The sequence below is a fragment of the Coregonus lavaretus genome (assembly GCF_964263955.1).
Source record: "Coregonus lavaretus genome assembly, chromosome: 9".
Classification (NCBI taxonomy): domain Eukaryota; kingdom Metazoa; phylum Chordata; class Actinopteri; order Salmoniformes; family Salmonidae; genus Coregonus; species Coregonus lavaretus.
Genome location: NC_139996.1, coordinates 4,563,654 through 4,581,477, shown reverse-complemented (window position 1 = coordinate 4,581,477; position 17,824 = coordinate 4,563,654). Strand labels below are relative to the sequence as shown.

General features: G+C 54.6%; 1 protein-coding gene across 1 annotated transcript in view; it reads right to left on the bottom strand.

Annotated features, from left to right (window-relative positions):
• LOC311134510 (cingulin-like protein 1) overlaps positions 1–17,824 on the bottom strand; it is a gene marked incomplete at its 5' end in the record, with an annotated part of 54,565 nt that overhangs the window by 2,463 nt on the left and 34,278 nt on the right. The window contains 3 exons of the mRNA XM_084168208.1: positions 1,547–1,655; positions 4,995–5,119; positions 5,249–5,332. Of these exons, the coding sequence (XP_084024334.1) occupies positions 1,547–1,655; positions 4,995–5,119; positions 5,249–5,332 (318 nt within the window). The remainder of the gene's footprint in view (positions 1–1,546; positions 1,656–4,994; positions 5,120–5,248; positions 5,333–17,824) is intronic.

Here is a 17,824-nt window from a genome sequence, read left to right as displayed (position 1 = left end):
AGGGTCAACATCTTTAGTTGTCTTGAGAGATGTGGAGGGTCAACATCTTTAGTTGTCTTGATAGACGTGGAGGGTCAACATCTTTAGTTGTCTTGGTAGACATGGAGGGTCAACATCTTTAGTTGTCTTGATAGACGTGGAGGGTCAACATCTTTAGTTTTCTTGAGAGATGTGGAGGGTCAACATCTTTAGTTGTCTTGAGAGACATGGAGGGTCAACATCTTTAGTTGTCTTGAGAGACGTGGAGGGTCAACATCTTTAGTTGTCTTGATAGATGTGGAGGGTCAACATCTTTAGTTGTCTTGGTAGACGTGGAGGGTCAACATCTTTAGTTGTCTTGATAGACGTGGAGGGTCAACATCTTTAGTTGTCTTGAGAGATGTGGAGGGTCAACATCTTTAGTTGTCTTGATAGACGTGGAGGGTCAACATCTTTAGTTGTCTTGAGAGATGTAGAGGGTCAACATCTTTAGTTGTCTTGATAGACATGGAGGGTCAACATCTTTAGTTGTCTTGAGAGATGTGGAGGGTCAACATCTTTAGTTGTCTTGATAGACGTGGAGGGTCAACATCTTTAGTTGTCTTGAGAGATGTAGAGGGTCAACATCTTTAGTTGTCTTGATAGACATGGAGGGTTAACACCTTTAGTTGTCTTGATATATGTGGAGGGTCAACATCTTTAGTTGTCTTGATAGACATGGAGGGTCAACATCTTTAGTTGTCTTGATAGACGTGGAGGGTCAACATCTTTAGTTGTCTTGAGAGACATGGAGGGTTAACACCTTTAGTTGTCTTGATATATGTGGAGGGTCAACATCTTTAGTTGTCTTGATAGACATGGAGGGTCAACATCTTTAGTTGTCTTGATAGACGTGGAGGGTCAACATCTTTAGGTTTCTTGATAGATGTGGAGGTTTAACATCTTTAGGTTTCTTGATAGATGTGGAGGTTTAACATCTTTAGTTGTCTTGGTAGATGTGGAGGGTTAACATCTTTAGTTGTCTTGGTAGATGTGGAGGGTTAACATCTTTAGTTGTCTTGGTAGATGTGGAGGGTTAACATCTTTAGTTGTCTTGTTAGATGTGGAGGGTTAACATCCTTAGTTGTCTTGGTAGATGTGGAGGGTTAATATATTTAGTTGTCTTGAGAGATGTGGAGGGTTAACATCTTTAGTTGTCTTGGTAGATGTGGAGGGTCAACATCTTTAGTTCTCTCTCCCTATTTTATATAATACAAAAAAAAAAATTGCTTCCTGTCTTTAAGTTTGGGGTTTTTCTTTTGTCTGCCTCTTCTTGGGAAGATTAGTGGGCGCTCATGGTGGGTGTCTTTTAGGTTCCAGTTGTTGTGGCTAGTCAACTTCCAGTGGACACCCCCATGAGTGTCTTTCAGAACCCCTTCTAGAACCCCACCTGCTCAGTTTTGGTCGTTGTCAGTGACTCTTTGTTAGTTCCCCCTTCTGTTTGAGAGACATTTTTGGTTTTCTTGCTGGGGAACGCAACACTGGTGTTTCTGGTTCTGCATAGATATGTGTTCATCATCCACTTTACCTGGTCTTTCTGGTTCTGCATAGATATGTGTTCATCATCCACTTGCATCATCATCTCCTTCACTTTTCTCTCTAGTTTCCTGTTGGCTTGTTGCAGGTTGATGTTGTCTCTGAGAAGAAAATATGAAACCCTGTAAGACACTCATGATCATAGCCCTCAACACCAACTAAACATTCAACCTTGTCAGACACTCATGATCATAGTCCTCAACACCATCTAAACATTCAACCTTGTCAGACACTCATGATCATAGCCCTCAACACCAACTAAACATTCAACCTTGTCAGACACTCATGATCATAGCCCTCAACACCAACTAAACATTCAATCCTGTCAAACACTCATGATCATAGCCCTCAACACCAACTAAACATTCATCCCTGTCAGACACTCATGATTATAGCCTTTAACACCATCTAAACATTAAACTCTTGTACCGTAGATGCCTTGTCATTGCTGTACTGGCGGTGATGTATTTGAACCACAGCATTGTAATAAACCAAGGGAAGAATCGAACTAGCTAAATTGTAGTCCAGGGTTGAGCACGCTAACAACTGCGCCAAGAAAGATAGCTCCCTTGGGGGAATGAGGAATAGTGCTTATCAACGGCGGGATCACTTCAGTATATTTAACACCTCTCCTCTCTCTCCAGTCTCCCCTCCACCTCACCTCTCATCTCCTCTCCCATCCACCCCTTCTCTCCCCCTCTCATCTCCCCTCCACCTCACCTCATCTCTCCCCTTCACCTCACCTCTCATCTCCTCAACCTTCCACTTCTCCTCTCCCTGCAGCCTCCCCTCCACCTCTCCTCTCCCTGCAGCCTCCCCTCCACCTCTCCTCTCCCTGCAGCCTCAGCTCTCCTCTCCCTGCAGCCCCCGCTCCACCTCAACTCTCCAGTTCCCCTCCATCTCTCCTCTCCTCTCCACTCAACCGCACCTCTCCTCTCTCTCCAGCCTCCCCTCCACTTCACCTCTCCTTTCCACCTCTCCCCTCCATCTCACCTCACGTTACCTCTCCTCTCCTCTCCCCTCCACCTCTCCTCTCCCCTCCACCTCACCTCTCCCCTCCACCTCACCTCTCCCCTCCACCTCACCTCTCCCCTGACACCTCACCTCTGCCCTCCACCTCTCATCTCCTCTCCCTTCCACCGCACCTCTCCTCTCTCTCCAACCTCCCCTCCACTTCACCTCTCCTCTCCTTTCCACCTCTCATCTCCACCTCACCTCATCTCTCCCCTCCACCTCTCCTCTCCCTGCAGCCTCGCCTCACCTCTCCCCTCCATCTCTCATCTTCTCTCCCCTCCTCCTCACCTCTCCTCACCCTGCAGCCTCAGCTCTCCTCTCCCTGCAGCCCCCGCTCCACCTCACCTTTCCAGTTCCCCTCCACCGCCCCTCCATCTTACCTCTCTTCTCCCTCCAGCTTCCCCTACACCTCTCCTCTCCCCTCCACTTCACCTCTCCTCTATCCTAAACCTCACCTCTCATCTCCTCTCCCCTCCACCTTTCATATCCTCTCCCTGCAGCCTCACCTCTCCTCTCCCTCCACCCCACACCTATTTTCTCCCTCCAGCCTCACCTCTCTTCTCCCTCCAGCATCCCCTACACCTCTCCTCTCCCCTCCACCTCACCTCTCATCTCCTCTCCCCTCCACCTCTCATCTCCTCTCCCTGCAGCCTCACCTCTCCTCTCCCTCCAGCCTCACCTCTCCTCTCCCTCCAGCCTAATCTCTCCTCTCCCTCCAGCCTCACCTCTCCTCCCCCTGCAGCTTCAACTCTCCTCTCCCTCCAGCCTCCAGCCTCACCTCTCCTCTCCCTGCAGTCTCACCTCTCCTCTCCCTCCAGCCTCACCTCTCCTCTCCCTCCAGCCTCACCTCTCCTCTCCCCTCCACCTCTCATCTCCTCTCCCTGCAGCCTCATCTCCTCTCCCTCCAGACTCACCTCTCCTCTCCCTCCAGACTCACCTCTCCTCTCCCTCCAGCCTCACCTCTCCTCTCCCCTCCACCTCTCATCTCCTCTCCCTGCAGCCTCACCTCTCCTCTCCCTCCAGCCTCATCTCCTCTCCCTCCAGCCTCACCTCTCCTCTCCCTCCAGCCTCACCTCTCCTCTCCCTCCAGCCTCACCTCTCCTCTCCCCTCCACCTCACCTCTCATCTCCTCTCCCCTCCACCTCTCATCTCCTCTCCCTGCAGCCTCACCTCTCCTCTCCCCTCCACCTCACCTCTCATCTCCTCTCCCCTCCACCTCTCATCTCCTCTCCCTCCAGCCTCACCTCTCCTCTCCCTCCAGCCTCACCTCTCCTCTCCCCTCCACCTCTCATCTCCTCTCCCTGCAGCCTCACCTCTCCTCTCCCTCCAGCCTCATCTCCTCTCCCTCCAGACTCACCTCTCCTCTCCCTCCAGCCTCACCTCTCCTCTCCCTCCAGCCTCACCTCTCCTCTCCCCTCCACCTCTCATCTCCCTGCAGCCTCATCTCCTCTGCCTCCAGCCTCACCTCTCCTCTCCCTCCAGACTCAACTCTCCTCTCCCTCCAGCCTCACCTCTCCTCTCCCCTCCACTCTCATCTCCTCTCCCTGCAGCCTCACCTCTCCTCTCCCTCCAGCCTCATCTCCTCTCCCTCCAGCCTCACCTCTCCTCTCCCTCCAGCCTCAGCTCTCCTCTCCCCTCCACCTCACCTCTCATCTCCTCTCCCCTCCACCTCTCATCTCCTCTCCCTGCAGCCTCACCTCTCCTCTCCCTCCAGCCTCATCTCACCTCTCCCTCCAGCCTCACCTCTCCTCTGCCTCCAGCCTCACCTCTCCTCTCCCTCCAGCCTCACCTCTCCTCTCCCTCCAGCCTCACCTCTCCTCTGCCTCCAGCCTCACCTCTCCTCTCCCTCCAGCCTCATCTCCTCTCCCTCCAGACTCACCTCTCCTCTCCCTCCAGCCTCACCTCTCCTCTCCCTCCAGCCTCACCTCTCCTCTCCCCTCCACCTCTCATCTCCCTGCAGCCTCATCTCCTCTGCCTCCAGCCTCACCTCTCCTCTCCCTCCAGACTCAACTCTCCTCTCCCTCCAGCCTCACCTCTCCTCTCCCCTCCACTCTCATCTCCTCTCCCTGCAGCCTCACCTCTCCTCTCCCTCCAGCCTCATCTCCTCTCCCTCCAGCCTCACCTCTCCTCTCCCTCCAGCCTCACCTCTCCTCTCCCCTCCACCTCACCTCTCATCTCCTCTCCCCTCCACCTCTCATCTCCTCTCCCTGCAGCCTCACCTCTCCTCTCCCTCCAGCCTCATCTCACCTCTCCCTCCAGCCTCACCTCTCCTCTGCCTCCAGCCTCACCTCTCCTCTCCCTCCAGCCTCACCTCTCCTCTCCCTCCAGCCTCACCTCTCCTCTGCCTCCAGCCTCACCTCTCCTCTCCCTCCAGCCTCACCTCTCCTCTGCCTCCAGCCTCACCTCTCCTCTCCCTGCAGCCTCACCTCTCCTCTCCCTCCAGTCTCCCCTCCAGCTCCTGGATCCTTCCCTCCAGTCTGGAGACCACAACATCTTGGTTGGACTTCTGGGAGCCCTCTAGATGAGACACCCTGCTCTTCAGGTCTTTATTCTGTAAGAGAACAATACAGGGTGAGCAGGACATACTGTATACGTAGGGCCAGGAAGCATGGGGTCCTCTATGGGAGGTTCAACCATCAACTGTAGAGAGATTGGTGATGTCACAGAGGTTAAAACCTACCTGTCTCTCCAAGGTGATCTTGTCACACTCCAGGTCCTGTCTGACTGCTCTCTCCTGCAGCAGCTCACTTCTTATCTGCTCCATCTGTCAGATAAGGAAACCATGAATAGACCATCACTACATACTGCAGAATAATTAGTGAAATTATTATGGAAATGATGTATGGTCTGTCAGATTGTCTGTTTGCATTTCATTCTTGATCAGACAGCAAGTGAACAGGATCCAAAGACTGTATTCTCTACTGACAGTTAGTCAGAGGACCTGGCCGAGAGGAGGACTGTACTGACAGTTAGTCAGAGGCCCTGGAGGAGAGGAGGACTCTACTGACAGTTAGTCAGAGGCCCTGGAGGAGAGGAGGACTCTACTGACAGTTAGTCAGAGGCCCTGGAGGAGAGGAGGACTCTACTGACAGTTAGTCAGAGGCCCTGGAGGAGAGGAGGACTCTACTGACAGTTAGTCAGAGGCCCTGGAGGAGAGGAGGACTCTACTGACAGTTAGTCAGAGGCCCTGGAGGAGAGGAGGACTCTACTGACAGTTAGTCAGAGGACCTGGAGGAGAGGAGGATCTACTGACAGTTAGTCAGAGGCCCTGGAGGAGAGGAGGACTCTACTGACAGTTAGTCAGAGGCCCTGGCCAAGAGGAGGACTCTACTGACAGTTAGTCAGAGGCCCTGGAGGAGAGGAGGACTCTACTGACATTTAGTCAGAGGCCCTGAAGGAGAGGAGGACTCTACTGGCAGTTAGTCAGAGGCCCTGGAGGAGAGGAGGACTCTACTGACAGTTAGTCAGAGGCCCTGGAGGAGAGGAGGACTCTACTGACAGTTAGTCAGAGGCCCTGGAGGAGAGGAGGACTCTACTGACAGTTAGTCAGAGGCCCTGGAGGAGAGGAGAACTCTACTGACAGTTAGTCAGAGGCCCTGGAGGAGAGGAGGACTCTACTGACAGTTAGTCAGAGGCCCTGGAGGAGCGGAGGACTCTACTGACAGTTAGTCAGAGGCCCTGGAGGAGAGGAGGACTCTACTGACAGTTAGTCAGAGGCCCTGGAGGAGAGGAGGACTCTACTGACAGTTAGTCAGAGGCCCTGGAGGAGAGGAGAACTCTACTGACAGTTAGTCAGAGGCCCTGAAGGAGAGGAGGACTCTACTGGCAGTTAGTCAGAGGCCCTGGAGGAGAGGAGGACTCTACTGACAGTTAGTCAGAGGCCCTGGAGGAGAGGAGGACTCTACTGACAGTTAGTCAGAGGCCCTGGAGGAGAGGAGGACTCTACTGACAGTTAGTCAGAGGCCCTGGAGGAGAGGAGAACTCTACTGACAGTTAGTCAGAGGCCCTGGAGGAGAGGAGGACTCTACTGACAGTTAGTCAGAGGCCCTGGAGGAGCGGAGGACTCTACTGACAGTTAGTCAGAGGCCCTGGAGGAGAGGAGGACTCTAATGACAGTTAGTAGAGTCCTCCTCTCCTCCAGGGCCTCTGACTAACTGTCATTAGAGTCCTCCTCTCCTCCAGGGCCTCTGACTAACTGTCAGTAGAGTCCTTCTCTCCTCCAGGGCCTCTGACTAACTGTCAGTAGAGTCCTCCTCTTGGCCAGGGCCTCTGACTAACTGTCAGTAGAGTCTTCCTCTCCTCCAGGGCCTCTGACTAACTGTCAGTAGAGTCCTCCTCTCCTCCAGGGCCTCTGACTAACTGTCAGTAGAGTCCTCCTCTCCTCCAGGGCCTCTGACTAACTGTCAGTAGAGTCCTCCTCTTGGCCAGGGCCTCTGACTAACTGTCAGTAGAGTCCTCCTCTCCTCCAGGGCCTCTGACTAACTGTCAGTAGAGTCCTCCTCTCCTCCAGGGCCTCTGACTAACTGTCAGTAGAGTCCTCTCCTCCAGGGCCTCTGACTAACTGTCAGTAGAGTCCTCCTCTCGACCAGGACCTCTGACTAACTGTCAGTAGAGTCCCCCTCTCCTCCAGGAGGACTCTACTGACAGTTAGGGCAGGAGGACTCTACTGACAGTTAGTCAGAGGCCCTAGAGGAGAGGAGGACTCTACTGACAGTTAGTCAGAGGCCCTGGAGGACAGGAGGACTCTACTGACAGTTAGTCAGAGGCCCTGGAGGAGAGGAGGACTCTACTGACAGTTAGTCAGAGGCCCTGGAGGAGAGGAGGACTCTACTGACAGTTAGTCAGAGGCCCTGGAGGAGAGGACTCTACTGACAGTTAGTCAGAGGCCCTGGAGGAGAGGAGGACTCTACTGACAGTTAGTCAGAGGCCCTGGAGGAGAGGAGGACTCTACTGACAGTTAGTCAGAGGCCCTGGCCAAGAGGAGGACTCTACTGACAGTTAGTCAGAGGCCCTGGAGGAGAGGAGGACTCTACTGACAGTTAGTCAGAGGCCCTGGAGGAGAGGAGGACTCTACTGACAGTTAGTCAGAGGCCCTGGAGGAGAGGAGTACTCTACTGACAGTTAGTCAGAGACCCTGGCCAAGAGGAGGACTCTACTGACAGTTAGTCAGAGGCCCTGGAGGAGAGGAGGACTCTACTGACAGTTAGTCAGAGGCCCTGGAGGAGAGGAGGACTCTACTGACAGTTAGTCAGAGGCCCTGGAGGAGAGGAGGACTCTACTGACAGTTAGTCAGAGGCCCTGGAGGAGAGGAGGACTCTACTGACAGTTAGTCAGAGGTCCTGGTCGAGAGGAGGACTCTACTGACAGTTAGTCAGAGGCCCTGGAGGAGAGGACTCTACTGACAGTTAGTCAGAGGCCCTGGAGGAGAGGAGGACTCTACTGACAGTTAGTCAGAGGCCCTGGAGGAGAGGAGGACTCTACTGACAGTTAGTCAGAGGCCCTGGCCAAGAGGAGGACTCTACTGACAGTTAGTCAGAGGCCATGGAGGAGAGGAGGACTCTACAGACAGTTAGTCAGAGGCCCTGGAGGAGAGGAGGACTCTACTGACAGTTAGTCAGAGACCCTGGCCAAGAGGAGGACTCTACTGACAGTTAGTCAGAGGCCCTGGAGGAGAGGAGGACTCTACTGACAGTTAGTCAGAGGCCCTGGAGGAGAGGAGGACTCTACTGACAGTTAGTCAGAGGCCCTGGAGGAGAGGAGGACTCTACTGACAGTTAGTCAGAGGCCCTGGAGGAGAGGAGGACTCTACTGACAGTTAGTCAGAGGCCCTGGAGGAGAGGAGGACTCTACTGACAGTTAGTCAGAGGCAATGGCCAAGAGGAGGACTCTACTGACAGTTAGTCAGAGGCCCTGGAGGAGAGGAGGACTCTACTGACAGTTAGTCAGAGGCCCCGGAGGAGAGGTGGACTCTACTGACAGTTAGTCAGAGACCCTGGCCAAGAGGAGGACTCTACTGACAGTTAGTCAGAGGCCCTGGAGGAGAGGAGGATCTACTGACAGTTAGTCAGAGGCCCTGGAGGAGAGGAGGACTCTACTGACAGTTAGTCAGAGGCCCTGGAGGAGAGGAGGACTCTACTGACAGTTAGTCAGAGGCCCTGGCCAAGAGGAGGACTCTACTGACAGTTAGTCAGAGGCCCTGGAGGAGAGGAGGACTCTACTGACATTTAGTCAGAGGCCCTGAAGGAGAGGAGGACTCTACTGGCAGTTAGTCAGAGGCCCTGGAGGAGAGGAGGACTCTACTGACAGTTAGTCAGAGGCCCTGGAGGAGAGGAGGACTCTACTGACAGTTAGTCAGAGGCCCTGGAGGAGAGGAGGACTCTACTGACAGTTAGTCAGAGGCCCTGGAGGAGAGGAGGACTCTACTGGCAGTTAGTCAGAGGCCCTGGAGGAGAGGAGGACTCTACTGACAGTTAGTCAGAGGCCCTGGAGGAGAGGAGGACTCTACTGACAGTTAGTCAGAGGCCCTGGAGGAGCGGAGGACTCTACTGACAGTTAGTCAGAGGCCCTGGAGGAGAGGAGGACTCTAATGACAGTTAGTCAGAGACCATGGAGGAGAGGAGGACTCTACTGACAGTTAGTCAGAGGCCCTGGAGGAGAGAAGGACTCTACTGACAGTTAGTCAGAGGCCCTGGAGGAGAGGAGGACTCTACTGACAGTTAGTCAGAGGCCCCGGAGGAGTGGAGGACTCTACTGACAGTTAGTCAGAGGCCCTGGAGGAGAGGAGGACTGTACTGACAGTTAGTCAGAGGCCCTGGAGGAGAGGAGGACTGTACTGACAGTTAGTCAGAGGCCCTGGAGGAGAGGAGGACTCTACTGACAGTTAGTCAGAGGCCCTGGCCAAGAGGAGGACTCTACTGACGGTTAGTCAGAGGCCCTGGAGGAGAGGAGGACTCTACTGACAGTTAGTCAGAGGCCCTGGAGGAGAGGAGGACTCTACTGAAAGTTAGTCAGAGGCCCTGGCCAAGAGGAGGACTCTACTGACAGTTAGTCAGAGGCCCTGGAGGAGAGGAGGACTCTACTGACAGTTAGTCAGAGGCCCTGGAGGAGAGGAGGACTCTACTGACAGTTAGTCAGAGGCCCTGGCCAAGAGGAGGACTCTACTGACAGTTAGTCAGAGGCCCTGGAGGAGAGGAGGACTCTAATGACAGTTAGTCAGAGGCCCTGGAGGAGAGGAGGACTCTACTGACAGTTAGTCAGAGGCCCTGGAGGAGAGGAGGACTCTACTGACAGTTAGTCAGAGGCCCTGGAGGAGAGGAGGACTCTACTGACAGTTAGTCAGAGACCCTGGCCAAGAGGAGGACTCTACTGACAGTTAGTCAGAGGCCCTGGAGGAGAGGAGGACTCTAATGACAGTTAGTCAGAGACCCTGGCCAAGAGGAGGACTCTACTGACAGTTAGTCAGAGGCCCTGGAGGAGAGAAGGACTCTACTGACAGTTAGTCAGAGGCCCTGGAGGAGAGGAGGACTCTAATGACAGTTAGTCAGAGGCCCTGGAGGAGAGGAGGACTCTACTGACAGTTAGTCAGAGGCCCTTGAGGAGAGGAGGACTCTACTGACAGTTAGTCAGAGGCCCTGGAGGAGAGGAGGACTCTACTGACAGTTAGTCAGAGGCCATGGAGGAGAGGAGGACTGTACTGACAGTTAGTCAGAAGCCCTGGAGGAGAGGAGGACTCTACTGACAGTTAGTCAGAGGCCCTGGAGGAGAGGACTCTACTGACAGTTAGTCAGAGGCCCTGGAGGAGAGGAGGACTCTACTGACAGTTAGTCAGAGGCCCTGGAGGAGAGGAGGACTCTACTGACAGTTAGTCAGAGGCCCTGGCCAAGAGGAGGACTCTACTGACAGTTAGTCAGAGGCCCTGGAGGAGAGGAGGACTCTACTGACAGTTAGTCAGAGGCCCTGGAGGAGAGGAGGACTCTACTGACAGTTAGTCAGAGGCCCTGGAGGAGAGGAGTACTCTACTGACAGTTAGTCAGAGACCCTGGCCAAGAGGAGGACTCTACTGACAGTTAGTCAGAGGCCCTGGAGGAGAGGAGGACTCTACTGACAGTTAGTCAGAGGCCCTGGAGGAGAGGAGGACTCTACTGACAGTTAGTCAGAGGCCCTGGAGGAGAGGAGGACTCTACTGACAGTTAGTCAGAGGCCCTGGAGGAGAGGAGGACTCTACTGACAGTTAGTCAGAGGTCCTGGTCGAGAGGAGGACTCTACTGACAGTTAGTCAGAGGCCCTGGAGGAGAGGACTCTACTGACAGTTAGTCAGAGGCCCTGGAGGAGAGGAGGACTCTACTGACAGTTAGTCAGAGGCCCTGGAGGAGAGGAGGACTCTACTGACAGTTAGTCAGAGGCCCTGGCCAAGAGGAGGACTCTGACTAACTGTCAGTAGAGTCCTCCTCTCCTCCAGGGCCTCTGACTAACTGTCAGTAGAGTCCTCCTCTCCTCCAGGGCCTCTGACTAACTGTCAGTAGAGTCCTCCTCTCCTCCAGGGCCTCTGACTAACTGTCAGTAGAGTCCTCCTCTCCTCCAGGGCCTCTGACTAACTGTCAGTAGAGTCCTCCTCTCCTCCAGGGCCTCTGACTAACTGTCAGTAGAGTCCTCCTCTCCTCCAGGGCTTCTGACTAACTGTCAGTACAGTCCTCCTCTCCTCCATGGCCTCTGACTAACTGTCAGTAGAGTCCTCCTCTCCTCCAGGGCCTCTGACTAACTGTCAGTAGAGTCCTCCTCTCCTCAAGGGCCTCTGACTAACTGTCAGTAGAGTCCTCCTCTCCTCCAGGGCCTCTGACTAACTGTCATTAGAGTCCTCCTCTCCTCCAGGGCCTCTGACTAACTGTCAGTAGAGTCCTTCTCTCCTCCAGGGCCTCTGACTAACTGTCAGTAGAGTCCTCCTCTTGGCCAGGGTCTCTGACTAACTGTCATTAGAGTCCTCCTCTCCTCCAGGGCCTCTGACTAACTGTCAGTAGAGTCCTCCTCTTGGCCAGGGTCTCTGACTAACTGTCAGTAGAGTCCTCCTCTCCTCCAGGGCCTCTGACTAACTGTCAGTAGAGTCCTCCTCTCCTCCAGGGCCTCTGACTAACTGTCAGTAGAGTCCTCCTCTCCTCCAGGGCCTCTGACTAACTGTCATTAGAGTCCTCCTCTCCTCCAGGGCCTCTGACTAACTGTCAGTAGAGTCCTCCTCTTGGCCAGGGCCTCTGACTAACTGTCAGTAGAGTCCTCCTCTCCTCCAGGGCCTCTGACTAACTGTCAGTAGAGTCCTCCTCTCCTCCAGGGCCTCTGACTAACTGTCAGTAGAGTCCTCCTCTTGGCCAGGGCCTCTGACTAACTTTCAGTAGAGTCCTCCTCTCCTCCAGGGCCTCTGACTAACTGTCAGTAGAGTCCTCCTCTCCTCCAGGGCCTCTGACTAACCGTCAGTAGAGTCCTCCTCTTGGCCAGGGCCTCTGACTAACTGTCAGTAGAGTCCTCCTCTCCTCCAGGGCCTCTGACTAACTGTCAGTACAGTCCTCCTCTCCTCCAGGGCCTCTGACTAACTGTCAGTACAGTCCTCCTCTCCTCCAGGGCCTCTGACTAACTGTCAGTAGAGTCCTCCACTCCTCCGGGGCCTCTGACTAACTGTCAGTAGAGTCCTCCTCTCCTCCAGGGCCTCTGACTAACTGTCAGTAGAGTCCTTCTCTCCTCCAGGGCCTCTGACTAACTGTCAGTAGAGTCCTCCTCTCCTCCATGGTCTCTGACTAACTGTCATTAGAGTCCTCCTCTCCTCCAGGGCCTCTGACTAACTGTCAGTAGAGTCCTCCGCTCCTCCAGGGCCTCTGACTAACTGTCAGTAGAGTCCTCCTCTCCTCCAGGGCCTCTGACTAACTGTCAGTAGAGTCCTCCTCTCCTCCAGGGCCTCTGACTAACTGCCAGTAGAGTCCTCCTCTCCTCCAGGGCCTCTGACTAACTGTCAGTAGAGTCCTCCTCTCCTCCAGGGCCTCTGACTAACTGTCAGTAGAGTCCTCCTCTCCTCCAGGGCCTCTGACTAACTGTCAGTAGAGTCCTCCTCTCCTCCAGGGCCTCTGACTAACTGCCAGTAGAGTCCTCCTCTCCTTCAGGGCCTCTGACTAAATGTCAGTAGAGTCCTCCTCTCCTCCAGGGCCTCTGACTAACTGTCAGTAGAGTCCTCCTCTTGGCCAGGGCCTCTGACTAACTGTCAGTAGAGTCCTCCTCTCCTCCAGGGCCTCTGACTAACTGTCAGTAGAGTCCTCCTCTCCTCCAGGGCCTCTGACTAACTGTCAGTAGATCCTCCTCTCCTCCAGGGCCTCTGACTAACTGTCAGTAGAGTCCTCCTCTTGGCCAGGGTCTCTGACTAACTGTCAGTAGAGTCCACCTCTCCTCCGGGGCCTCTGACTAACTGTCAGTAGAGTCCTCCTCTCCTCCAGGGCCTCTGACTAACTGTCAGTAGAGTCCTCCTCTTGGCCATTGCCTCTGACTAACTGTCAGTAGAGTCCTCCTCTCCTCCAGGGCCTCTGACTAACTGTCAGTAGAGTCCTCCTCTCCTCCAGGGCCTCTGACTAACTGTCAGTAGAGTCCTCCTCTCCTCCAGGGCCTCTGACTAACTGTCAGTAGAGTCCTCCTCTCCTCCAGGGCCTCTGACTAACTGTCAGTAGAGTCCTCCTCTCCTCCAGGGCCTCTGACTAACTGTCAGTAGAGTCCTCCTCTTGGCCAGGGTCTCTGACTAACTGTCAGTAGAGTCCTCCTCTCCTCCAGGGCCTCTGACTAACTGTCTGTAGAGTCCTCCTCTCCTCCATGGCCTCTGACTAACTGTCAGTAGAGTCCTCCTCTTGGCCAGGGCCTCTGACTAACTGTCAGTAGAGTCCTCCTCTCCTCCAGGGCCTCTGACTAACTGTCAGTAGAGTCCTCCTCTCCTCCAGGGCCTCTGACTAACTGTCAGTAGAGTCCTCTCCTCCAGGGCCTCTGACTAACTGTCAGTAGAGTCCTCCTCTCGACCAGGACCTCTGACTAACTGTCAGTAGAGTCCTCCTCTCCTCCAGGGCCTCTGACTAACTGTCAGTAGAGTCCTCCTCTCCTCCAGGGCCTCTGACTAACTGTCAGTAGAGTCCTCCTCTCCTCCAGGGCCTCTGACTAACTGTCAGTAGAGTCCTCCTCTCCTCCAGGGCCTCTGACTAACTGTCAGTAGAGTCCTCCTCTTGGCCAGGGTCTCTGACTAACTGTCAGTAGAGTACTCCTCTCCTCCAGGGCCTCTGACTAACTGTCAGTAGAGTCCTCCTCTCCTCCAGGGCCTCTGACTAACTGTCAGTAGAGTCCTCCTCTCCTCCAGGGCCTCTGACTAACTGTCAGTAGAGTCCTCCTCTTGGCCAGGGCCTCTGACTAACTGTCAGTAGAGTCCTCCTCTCCTCCAGGGCCTCTGACTAACTGTCAGTAGAGTCCTCCTCTCCTCCAGGGCCTCTGACTAACTGTCAGTAGAGTCCTCTCCTCCAGGGCCTCTGACTAACTGTCAGTAGAGTCCTCCTCTCCTCCAGGGCCTCTGACTAACTGTCAGTAGAGTCCTCCTCTCCTCCAGGGCCTCTGACTAACTGTCAGTAGAGTCCTCCTGTCCTCCAGGGCCTCTGACTAACTGTCAGTAGAGTCCTCCTCTCCTCTAGGGCCTCTGACTAACTGTCAGTAGAGTCCTCCTGCCCTAACTGTCAGTAGAGTCCTCCTGGAGGAGAGGGGGACTCTACTGACAGTTAGTCAGAGGTCCTGGTCGAGAGGAGGACTCTACTGACAGTTAGTCAGAGGCCCTGGAGGAGAGGACTCTACTGACAGTTAGTCAGAGGCCCTGGAGGAGAGGAGGACTCTACTGACAGTTAGTCAGAGGCCATGGAGGAGAGGAGGACTGTACTGACAGTTAGTCAGAAGCCCTGGAGGAGAGGAGGACTCTACTGACAGTTAGTCAGAGGCCCTGGAGGAGAGGAGGACTCTACTGACAGTTAGTCAGAGGCCCTGGAGGAGAGGAGGACTCTACTGACAGTTAGTCAGAGGCCCTGGAGGAGAGGAGGACTCTACTGACAGTTAGTCAGAGGCCCTGGAGGAGAGGAGGACTCTACTGACAGTTAGTCAGAGGCCCTGGAGGAGAGGAGGACTCTACTGACAGTTAGTCAGAGGCCCTGGAGGAGAGGAGGACTCTAATGACAGTTAGTCAGAGACCCTGGCCAAGAGGAGGACTCTACTGACAGTTAGTCAGAGGCCCTGGAGGAGAGAAGGACTCTACTGACAGTTAGTCAGAGGCCCTGGAGGAGAGGAGGACTCTACTGACAGTTAGTCAGAGGCCCTGGAGGAGAGGAGGACTCTACTGACAGTTAGTCAGAGGCCCTGGCCAAGAGGAGGACTCTACTGACAGTTAGTCAGAGGCCCTGGAGGAGAGGAGGACTCTACTGACAGTTAGTCAGAGGCCCTGGAGGAGAGGAGGACTCTACTGACAGTTAGTCAGAGGCCCTGGAGGAGAGGAGGACTCTACTGACAGTTAGTCAGAGGCCCTGGAGGAGAGGAGGACTCTACTGACAGTTAGTCAGAGACCCTGGCCAAGAGGAGGACTCTACTGACAGTTAGTCAGAGGCCCTGGAGGAGAGGACTCTACTGACAGTTAGTCAGAGGCCCTGGAGGAGAGGAGGACTCTACTGACAGTTAGTCAGAGGCCCTGGAGGAGAGGAGGACTCTACTGACAGTTAGTCAGAGGCCCTGGAGGAGAGGAGGACTCTACTGACAGTTAGTCAGAGGCCCTGGAGGAGAGGAGGACTCTACTGACAGTTAGTCAGAGGCCCTGGAGGAGAGGAGGACTCTACTGACAGTTAGTCAGAGGCCCTGGAGGAGAGGAGGACTCTACTGACAGTTAGTCAGAGGCCCTGAAGGAGAGGAGGACTCTACTGACAGTTGGTCAGAGGCCCTGGAGGGGAGGAGGACTCTACTGACAGTTAGTCAGAGACCCTGGCCAAGAGGAGGACTCTACTGACAGTTAGTCAGAGGCCCTGGAGGAGAGGAGGACTCTACTGACAGTTAGTCAGAGGCCCTGGAGGAGAGGAGGACTCTACTGACAGTTAGTCAGAGGCCCTGGAGGAGAGGAGGACTCTACTGACAGTTAGTCAGAGGCCCTGGAGGACAGGAGGACTCTACTGACAGTTAGTCAGAGGCCCTGGAGGAGAGGACTCTACTGACAGTTAGTCAGAGGCCCTGGAGGAGAGGAGGACTCTACTGACAGTTAGTCAGAGGCCCTGGAGGAGAGGAGGACTCTACTGACAGTTAGTCAGAGAACCTGGAGGAGAGGAGGACTCTACTGACAGTTAGTCAGAGGCCCTGGAGGAGAGGAGGACTCTACTGACAGTTAGTCAGAGACCCTGGCCAAGAGGAGGACTCTACTGACAGTTAGTCAGAGGCCCTGGAGGAGAGGAGGACTCTACTGACAGTTAGTCAGAGGCCCTGGAGGAGAGGAGGACTCTACTGACAGTTAGTCAGAGGCCCTGGAGGAGAGGAGGACTCTACTGACAGTTAGTCAGAGGCCCTGGAGGAGAGGAGGACTCTACTGACAGTTAATCAGAGGTCCTGGTCGAGAGGAGGACTCTACTGACAGTTAGTCAGAGGCCCTGGAGGAGAGGAGGACTCTACTGACAGTTAGTCAGAGGTCCTGGAGGAGAGGAGGACTCTACTGACAGTTAGTCAGAGGCCCTGGAGGAGAGGAGGACTCTACTGACAGTTAGTCAGAGACCCTGGCCAAGAGGAGGACTCTACTGACAGTTAGTCAGAGGCCCTGGAGGAGAGGAGGACTCTAATGACAGTTAGTCAGAGACCCTGGCCAAGAGGAGGACTCTACTGACAGTTAGTCAGAGGCCCTGGAGGAGAGAAGGACTCTACTGACAGTTAGTCAGAGGCCCTGGAGGAGAGGAGGACTCTAATGACAGTTAGTCAGAGGCCCTGGAGGAGAGGAGGACTCTACTGACAGTTAGTCAGAGGCCCTTGAGGAGAGGAGGACTCTACTGACAGTTAGTCAGAGGCCCTGGAGGAGAGGAGGACTCTACTGACAGTTAGTCAGAGGCCATGGAGGAGAGGAGGACTGTACTGACAGTTAGTCAGAAGCCCTGGAGGAGAGGAGGACTCTACTGACAGTTAGTCAGAGGCCCTGGAGGAGAGGACTCTACTGACAGTTAGTCAGAGGCCCTGGAGGAGAGGAGGACTCTACTGACAGTTAGTCAGAGGCCCTGGAGGAGAGGAGGACTCTACTGACAGTTAGTCAGAGGCCCTGGCCAAGAGGAGGACTCTACTGACAGTTAGTCAGAGGCCCTGGAGGAGAGGAGGACTCTACTGACAGTTAGTCAGAGGCCCTGGAGGAGAGGAGGACTCTACTGACAGTTAGTCAGAGGCCCTGGAGGAGAGGAGTACTCTACTGACAGTTAGTCAGAGACCCTGGCCAAGAGGAGGACTCTACTGACAGTTAGTCAGAGGCCCTGGAGGAGAGGAGGACTCTACTGACAGTTAGTCAGAGGCCCTGGAGGAGAGGAGGACTCTACTGACAGTTAGTCAGAGGCCCTGGAGGAGAGGAGGACTCTACTGACAGTTAGTCAGAGGCCCTGGAGGAGAGGAGGACTCTACTGACAGTTAGTCAGAGGTCCTGGTCGAGAGGAGGACTCTACTGACAGTTAGTCAGAGGCCCTGGAGGAGAGGACTCTACTGACAGTTAGTCAGAGGCCCTGGAGGAGAGGAGGACTCTACTGACAGTTAGTCAGAGGCCCTGGAGGAGAGGAGGACTCTACTGACAGTTAGTCAGAGGCCCTGGCCAAGAGGAGGACTCTGACTAACTGTCAGTAGAGTCCTCCTCTCCTCCAGGGCCTCTGACTAACTGTCAGTAGAGTCCTCCTCTCCTCCAGGGCCTCTGACTAACTGTCAGTAGAGTCCTCCTCTCCTCCAGGGCCTCTGACTAACTGTCAGTAGAGTCCTCCTCTCCTCCAGGGCCTCTGACTAACTGTCAGTAGAGTCCTCCTCTCCTCCAGGGCCTCTGACTAACTGTCAGTAGAGTCCTCCTCTCCTCCAGGGCTTCTGACTAACTGTCAGTACAGTCCTCCTCTCCTCCATGGCCTCTGACTAACTGTCAGTAGAGTCCTCCTCTCCTCCAGGGCCTCTGACTAACTGTCAGTAGAGTCCTCCTCTCCTCAAGGGCCTCTGACTAACTGTCAGTAGAGTC